At 44.2% G+C, this 9,149-nt stretch overlaps 1 protein-coding gene across 1 annotated transcript; it reads right to left on the bottom strand.

The window, feature by feature from the left end:
- Positions 1 to 3,983: 3,983 nt before the first annotated feature.
- LOC146079485 (uncharacterized) lies at positions 3,984 to 6,276 on the bottom strand. Its single transcript, XM_083186252.1, has 2 exons — positions 6,153 to 6,276; positions 3,984 to 5,466 (listed from the first exon to the last, which is right to left on the bottom strand). The coding sequence occupies exon 2, from the start codon at positions 5,463 to 5,465 to the stop codon at positions 4,527 to 4,529; it is 939 nt and encodes a 312-aa protein (XP_083042378.1). The 5' UTR covers position 5,466; positions 6,153 to 6,276; the 3' UTR covers positions 3,984 to 4,526.
- Between the last annotated feature and the right edge of the window lie 2,873 nt (positions 6,277 to 9,149).

The following is a 9,149-nucleotide window of genomic DNA, read 5'->3' as shown; positions in this document are numbered from 1 at the left end:
ATTGTTCTTTTAAATCCAGAGGTGGCTTTGAAAAACCATTTAGCACTTTGACCAAAATATAGACGAGTTATTGATAATTTAGCATTTAAATGTTAAAGTGGCAGTAATTTTACAGGCAAAATAAGGTAGGTACTATAGATGGATAGAAAGGTTGTAAGCTGAGACAGAGAATGTGCACATGAAACAATGGTCAGTAATCACATGCACAGGCTCTATTACCGGTATACAAGCAGAGGTCCCTGGTTACTGTCATTAGTTACTGTCAGAGTAACTAATTTGTATGCAGAGGTCAGGATTAAAGAGCAGATAATAAAGTGAAATAAGAATGAGACCAAGGCAAAGTAAGCTTATATAAGCAATTTATTGGAATTTGTGATTTGATTGCAACTTTAATTCTCTATGAGACCTCTGGTGAAGAATCTTATTCAGGCTTATTAAAAAAGAAAGTGAAAAACATAAGGAAAGGCAGTTCAGTTATGTAGAAATTCCTGATAGAATATGGTAGTTCCTGAGAAGCAATCATGGAAAACATACAGATAACTGATGGATGGGCATTCAGAATACTGATGGTGGCATCCCAATAGAGAACATACTGATAGGGGTCCAAAAAGTATGTTTACCTGACCCTTCAACCCTCTCTTCCTACAGACAAACTGTTACCCTCTGTCCTGCATCCTAAACTTAGCCCTGATGCCACATAGCCTTACTCAAAACCCCTTTTTAGTTTCTAACCCTCCCCATAACACAACCTAACCCAGCGGTAGCCAACTCCAGTCATCGAGAGCTACCAGAAGTTCATGTTTTCCAGTTCACCTTGCTGGCACACAGGTGCACTCATTACTGACTGACTGACACATTATAAATGGGATGGAGCTAATTACTTCACTTATGATTCTGTGAGGAGACCTGGAAAATGTTAACTGTTGGTAGCTCTGGAGGACTGGAGTTGACTATCCCTGACCTAACCTAACCTTCCCTTCCTGTCTCCTAACCCTAAATACCCTGCTAGTGCCTTAACCTAACCTAAACAATGGCTGACGTAGTCCTTTGCTTAGATTGTACCACTGTACCTAATGTTAGCCTACCCCACATTCTTACTTTGTGATCAGTAGGCTATTGGGATTTCGGGGTCTGCATACATCGACATCGGAATTCTGGCACTGGTCTTCAGGCCATGAAGATTACAGCAAATGCATTCTAACTGCTGGCATCCCAACAGCCATGGATATGTAGATCCTGTCATCACTTCAATGTTTGCCTCCTGCTTCTTTCTACTGCTTTTGTCCAGAATGCTGGTATATATTGTAGCAGATTACTTGCCTGGCTATTTCTGTGCGTGTGCTTTAATCAGGTTCTTGGAGTTAAAAGAAAAAGTGGGATTGGCCACCATGCTGGTAATAGCTTGCTACTATGGTGACTACATGTGCTCCTGGATTTACGTCTTTATATTAATAATTTTTTATGACCTAACTTTCACTTTTTTTTTACTTGGATTGCATGCTGCCCACCTTACCTTATCTACACTTTGTGATTGTTTATTTAATACACGTTGGTTTGGACAGAACATTTAAGTACACACTAAGAAATATATTTACACTTGTATTTTGGATCCATCATTCACTGGGTCACCACTATTATATCTGGCATGGGATTTTGATAATTATACATGCTAATAATTAATTACAATAATCTGACATATCTTTCATATCAGTAAATATAGCAATTTTTAATCAGAATTTATTACAGCACAATGGGCCTTATTATGGTTCACTCTTAAAGACAAATTCCTTCTCAGATGGACAAAACCATGTGTACTGCAGGTGGGGCAGATGGAACATGTGCAGATAGAATTAGGTTTGGGTGGTTTTTTTTTTCAAAGTGAGATCTATATTGCAGTGTAGAAATAAAGCAGTCAGTATTTTCCCTGCACAGAAACAAAATAACTCACCCAAACCTTATTCTCTCTACACATGTTATATCTGCCCCCCCCCCCCCCCCCCCGCAGTGCACATGGTTTTGTCCGTCTGAGAAGGAATTTGCCTCTAAGAGTGAACCAGAATAAGGCCCAATATCTGAATGACCATGTAATAAATAATATTCTGTAGGTATTACATTACAGATTTTCATAGAGTTTATTTTATATCATACCATAAGTAGGATGTGATGCCCACTGATTTCTAATGATTTTAATTATTAGCTCAATTATTTCCACTATGCACATTTTTATTTGGTTTTATGTATTTTAATGTTAGAAGAAATCAAATATTTACCTGACAATAATAAAAGTTTGTGCACCATTACCCCTTTTCCATGTCTCACAGAAACAGAAAATGACAGCAGATAAGAATCACTTGGCCCATCTAGAGTGCCCATGTACACACACACACACACTTGGGTTAATTCGTATGAGGATCCAATTAACTTACCAGTATATTTTAGGATTGTGGGATGAAGCCAAAGTACAGTAACTGGAGCAAACCTTCGAACGTATAGTGAAAATATACAAACTTCAAATAGGGCTGTGGTTAGAATCAAACCCATGACCTCAGTGCTGTGAGGCAATAATGCCAACCATTACACAATCCATACTGTCCAAAATATCAGTTTCTAAACTTCTCAAGGTAAGTTTGTTAAATGTATCTTTCTTGGAGTTGCAATAACATCCGTAGAAAAGAAAATTACTGAAAAACATGTGTTCATAATACCACCGACATTTCCATTAGGATCAGTTTTATTTTTAAAAATTCAAAAAGGATAGTAGACTTGATCCATGCATTGCTAATAACGTTACTGAATAAAATTATTATAAAACATACAGTATAATAAATATTCGGTACTTGTTTCCTAGCACGGCCACAATCGGGATTGGTCGCGGCTCTTATTTAGTGCACTTTAAGGGCCGCGATCACCCCCGACGGACGCGATTCTCTTGATTTTTTCCAATCTTGTGTATCGTGTACCATGCTTCAATTACCGCGACACGACCGACGCGATAATTGAAGATTTTCCTGAAATCGGGTGGATTACCAGATATCGGTCCCATCGGGAGCACTAAATGACAGGATTTATTGTCCCCGACGCGACCGACGCGATAATTGAAGCATTCACCGATATCGGGTGTTTTAACATATATCGGTCCCATCGGGAGCACTAAATGTCAGTATTCAATGCCCCCGACGCGACCGACGCGATTTTTTTATCAAAAGCAGCCATTTTATGGTTTTACATGGCTGCTTCCAATACAACCCCACATTTACACCCACATTTACAGGCTGCTTCCAATACAACCCTACATTTACACCCACATTTACAAGTTGCACCCTATTTTTAACTCCACCTCAACTATCGGTCCCATTGGGAGCTTTCTTTTATCGAAAGCAGCCATTTTATGGTTTTACATGGCTGCTTCCAATACAACCCCACATTTACACCCACATTTACAAGTTGCACCCTATCTTTAACTCCACCTCAACTATCGGTCCCATCGGGAGTACTGAATGTCAGTATTCAATGCCCCTGACGCGAGCGACGAAATGTTTTTTATTGCAAGCACCCATTTTTAATGTACACACTATTTAAAACTACACCTGAACTATCGGTCCCATCGGGAGCACTGAATGTCATTATTCAATGGCCCTGATGCGAGCGACGCAATGTTTTTTATTGCAAGCACCCATTTACAATTTACACACTATTTAAAACTACACCGGAACTATCGTTCCCATCGGGAGCACTGAATGTCATTATTCAATGGCCCTGATGCGAGCGACGCAATATTTTCTATTGCAAGCACCCATCTCATGGTTTCACATGACTGCTTCAAATTTAAACACACATTTACACCCTAAATAATAAATGACACGACACATGATAATAGATTTCAACACTTTTATTTAAAAGTTGATTTTTTTTTACGTTTTCTTTTTTGTAACGTATTGAACTACATTTTTTTTTTTTTTCCTTTATTTTGTTTTTTACGGGAAAAAAATTGAAGAACAACATACAAAAAAATAAATAAATAAAAATATTATGTTTTTTTCTTTTTTTTTTTGTCTTTTTTTTTGTCTTTTTTGTATTTTTTAACAATATAACTGTCATTTTATTTATATTTTTTGTCATTTTTCTTTTTCATATTTTTTTTTCTTTTTTAACAATATGAATTTCTTTCAGACACAAAATACAAACTCAGAAGAAGTTGATCGATCAGTACAAAGAGAATAGATGCCTGGCTATCACAACCAGGCAAATCGAAATGAGGCGTGGGAAGATCACGGCACACTCCAAAACAGTGCCCACTAATGCAAACAATCACATGAATCCAAAAGAAGTTACAAATATGCAGAACAGTGGTTAGTGAAGGAGCAAAACTAGTACAGCCATCGCAAAATTCAGGAAGACCGCACTGCAACGTTCACCAACCAAAATTGTAGTACATGACTAAAAACTTATTATTGTAGAGTACTCAGAAAGGAAGAGAAACAAGAACATTGCTGCCAAATTATAAATTAAAAGTCAAATTAGCCGAATTAATAATTTGAATAACGCTCTTCGCCTGGGGTGGGGGGCTGCACATTCCGCAATGCGGAGTACACAGCACCAGGCAAAGTCGAGGGATCAGTGGGAGGTGGCATAGGGGGTCCCGGCGCATAGTAAGGGGCAGGCGGAGGAGCAACCGGCGCACTGAACATGGGGGGGTGATGTGGGTGTGGGTGTGGTGGCTGTCTGTGCGCATTGCGGCATGACGTTCCGTTGCAGTCAGCACAGATATCATCCTCTGCTGCCTGCAACATCAGGCCATACAGCACACGCTTAAAGTGGTGTTGGGTTGATCCTTTCCACTTTCGCATTTCTGCGCAGACATGATTCGTGAACATTTTGCAGTCATCTGAGGGATTGTTTACTGCTTCCTCCTTGTATGGGCAGCAATATTCCTGGCCGGTAGCAGCAGGTCTTGTCGCCCGTCTCCTTCTACGCCTCCTGGGGGGAGCTGATGAGGTGCTCGCCACCACAGGAGGCGCCACCTCCGACAACGACTCACCCTGCTGCGACGACTCAGAGGGAACTGCTACGTCAGCACTCTCCTGTGCAGTGGATGAAGAGTCTTCATCCGTAGCAGTTCCCTCTGCTTCCCTCCTTCCTTGCTCCTCCACAATAAAGAGCATACGGTCGTAGTACCACAACTTCGGCTGGTACACATCTGCAGGGTCAGTTCCTGAAGATCGCGACTGCTGGACCCGATTGTGCTCCTTCACCAGCACTGTCCGCATATTAGTGAACTTCTTTCGGACCCACGTGACGTTTGCATTAGGGACACGTCTCAAAGCGTAGGCCGAGATCTTCCCAAAGGCCTCATTCCTCTTTGCCTGGTTGTGAAAATCTATGTGATCTTTTCGCCACAGACATCTATTCTCTTTGTAGAGATCGATCAACTTCTTCATGATGTTTCTATCAACCTCACGGGCCATTCTGTAAAAAAAAAAAAAAAATTAGGTTTACACTATTAAAATGAACGCACTGCACTGTTATTCATTAACACACTACAAAAAAAATAAAAATATTTACCTCAGTCAGTAGCAGGTGTAAAAAAAAAAAGAGTTTTAAACTAATTCCCTTAAACGGCCAAAAAAACACAATCAAACTGAAATACAATCCGCAAAAAAAAAAAAAATTTTATCTGAGATATTGATAGCATATGATATAATAAATGCAATTTACACCACATTTGACAACAGAAGTAATTATATATTTGTGTCCCTCCACCATACACACGCACCCGAAGCGTGGCGAGCGGACGCGGATACCTTCACAGGTAAGCGCGTCCCCTGGCGGGCTTCACAGGTGTCCACATCACCACGGACACCTGTGAAGCCCGCGAGAGGACGCGCTTACCTGTGAAGGTATCCGCGTGCGCTCGCCACGCTTCGGGCTCGGTGGCTCGCTGCGCTCGCCACACTATTATATTCTCAACTCCACGCCGACGTGGATAGTAGGGCATGAAAAGGTCGGAGGACGCGTACCGCCGCCCCTCGCGGGGCTCGCTGCGCTCGCCACGCTTCGGGTTCACGTGGATAGTGGGGCTGGTACACTGTGAAAAAAAGTCATTTTAGGTACATTAACAAATTATTTAGAAGCACAATTTAAGCACAACTTACATTATTCTGTTCAAAGATGGAATTGGCTTCCAAAATATTCAAAATTATTATTTTTCAGATTCACCGATAACCGCAACTGCAATTCCACAAAACAGATAAAAAAAACATCAATAATCAAAATGGAATGACATACAAATCCACCCCCACTATCCACGTGAACCCGAAGCGTGGCGAGCGCAGCGAGCCCCGCGAGGGGCGGCGGTACGCGTCCTCCGACCTTTTCATGCCCTACTATCCACGTCGGCGTGGAGTTGAGAATATAATAGTGTGGCGAGCGCAGCGAGCCACCGAGCCCGAAGCGTGGCGAGCGCAGCGAGCCCCGCGAGGGGACGCGGATACCTTCACAGGTAAGCGCGTCCTCTCGCAGGCTTCACAGGTGTTCGTGGTGATGTGGACACCTGTGAAGCCCGCCAGGGGACGCGCTTACCTGTGAAGGTATCCGCGTCCCCTCGCGGGGCTCGCTGCGCTCGCCACGCTTCGGGCTCGGTGGCTCGCTGCGCTCGCCACACTATTATATTCTCAACTCCACGCCGACGTGGATAGTAGGGCATGAAAAGGTCGGAGGACGCGTACCGCCGCCCCTCGCGGGGCTCGCTGCGCTCGCCACGCTTCGGGTTCACGTGGATAGTGGGGCTGGTACACTGTGAAAAAAAGTCATTTTAGGTACATTAACAAATTATTTAGAAGCACAATTTAAGCACAACTTACATTATTCTGTTCAAAGATGGAATTGGCTTCCAAAATATTCAAAATTATTATTTTTCAGATTCACCGATAACCGCAACTGCAATTCCACAAAACAGATAAAAAAAACATCAATAATCAAAATGGAATGACATACAAATCCACCCCCACTATCCACGTGAACCCGAAGCGTGGCGAGCGCAGCGAGCCCCGCGAGGGGCGGCGGTACGCGTCCTCCGACCTTTTCATGCCCTACTATCCACGTCGGCGTGGAGTTGAGAATATAATAGTGTGGCGAGCGCAGCGAGCCACCGAGCCCGAAGCGTGGCGAGCGCAGCGAGCCCCGCGAGGGGACGCGGATACCTTCACAGGTAAGCGCGTCCTCTCGCAGGCTTCACAGGTGTTCGTGGTGATGTGGACACCTGTGAAGCCCGCCAGGGGACGCGCTTACCTGTGAAGGTATCCGCGTCCCCTCGCGGGGCTCGCTGCGCTCGCCACGCTTCGGGCTCGGTGGCTCGCTGCGCTCGCCACACTATTATATTCTCAACTCCACGCCGACGTGGATAGTAGGGCATGAAAAGGTCGGAGGACGCGTACCGCCGCCCCTCGCGGGGCTCGCTGCGCTCGCCACGCTTCGGGTTCACGTGGATAGTGGGGCTGGTACACTGTGAAAAAAAGTCATTTTAGGTACATTAACAAATTATTTAGAAGCACAATTTAAGCACAACTTACATTATTCTGTTCAAAGATGGAATTGGCTTCCAAAATATTCAAAATTATTATTTTTCAGATTCACCGATAACCGCAACTGCAATTCCACAAAACAGATAAAAAAAACATCAATAATCAAAATGGAATGACATACAAATCCACCCCCACTATCCACGTGAACCCGAAGCGTGGCGAGCGCAGCGAGCCCCGCGAGGGGCGGCGGTACGCGTCCTCCGACCTTTTCATGCCCTACTATCCACGTCGGCGTGGAGTTGAGAATATAATAGTGTGGCGAGCGCAGCGAGCCACCGAGCCCGAAGCGTGGCGAGCGCAGCGAGCCCCGCGAGGGGACGCGGATACCTTCACAGGTAAGCGCGTCCTCTCGCGGGCTTCACAGGTGTCCGTGGTGATGTGGACACCTGTGAAGCCCGCCAGGGGACGCGCTTACCTGTGAAGGTATCCGCGTCCGCTCGCCACGCTTCGGGCTCGGTGGCTCGCTGCGCTTGCCACACTATTATATTCTCAACTCCACGCCGACGTGGATAGTAGGGCATGAAAAGGTCGGAGGACGCGTACCGCTGCGCTCGCCGCGCTTCGGGTTCACGTGGATAGTGGGGGTGGTGTTAACAATTGTGGGGGCCATTTCACACTTCAATTACCAACCACTTTACATGCAAATTACTATAAAGTAGACACAGCATACTGCCTGCTGCACCATTTCAATAACAAGCACAACACACCTCAAACTGCTCTATTTAACAAATATGTACCAAGAAATCATTACAGTCTATGTCACCATGCATTACTATCAGAAACAACAGACTATTTTGTATGTATTATAACACACAGTACATCATTTCCAGGCACATGATATACATAAACCTGTGTAATCCATATTATCATTATTGCCTTGACACTAAAGTCATACACTTCATAAACTACTGCACATAAACACTTTATAGCTATTTAGATAAGCACTACCCCTTGAACATAAGCATTATCCACTCTATACAGCCAATGATAAACCTCTAATCCTCAAACAAATGATATATGAAGGACACATGTATAACCACAGTAAGCACCCCTACCCCTCCAAACCCCCCCCCCCCCCACCCTCCTAAGCCTGTATATATTGTTCACAAACCCAAAGGCCCACCTATGCTCAGTAAGTCTGTAAATCTACTTACTGTTTTGTGCAGGGGCAGGGAGACAGACACAGCTGCTGCGTAGCGCTCACTGATTACCATCAAAATGGCTGCTGATGTCCTTCCCCAGAGTGCTTTTGGCGCGTTTTTTCCGGCAGGCAGAAAAATCGCGTCGGTCGGGCGGTGATGTTACGCTCACGACAATGCATAAGACCGACCGACGCGATATTTCTTTGTATATTGACGGTGTAGCGCGTTATACAGGGAGTTACTTCAAAATTGATCGGTCGCGTCGGTCGGAGCCATTGTAAAATGCTCCCGACGCGACGGACATGTTAAGAACAGTATTAAGCACTGTATAGTGCTTATACTGATCGGTCGCGTCGGTCGGAGCCATTGTAAAATGCTCACGACGCGACGGACATGTTAAGAACAGTATTAAGCACTTTATAGTGCT

Source organism: Crinia signifera, chromosome 5 (assembly GCF_055691185.1).
Source record: "Crinia signifera chromosome 5, ASM5569118v1, whole genome shotgun sequence".
In the NCBI taxonomy this organism is placed as follows: domain Eukaryota; kingdom Metazoa; phylum Chordata; class Amphibia; order Anura; family Myobatrachidae; genus Crinia; species Crinia signifera.
Note: the sequence above shows the minus strand (reverse complement) of the source record. Positions and strands in the feature narration are given on the sequence as shown.

Bases quoted from the DNA above. Each gene is read 5' to 3' on its own strand.
- LOC146079485 (XM_083186252.1), bottom strand. From the start codon at position 5,465: ATGGCCCGTGAGGTTGATAGAAACATCATGAAGAAGTTGATCGATCTC.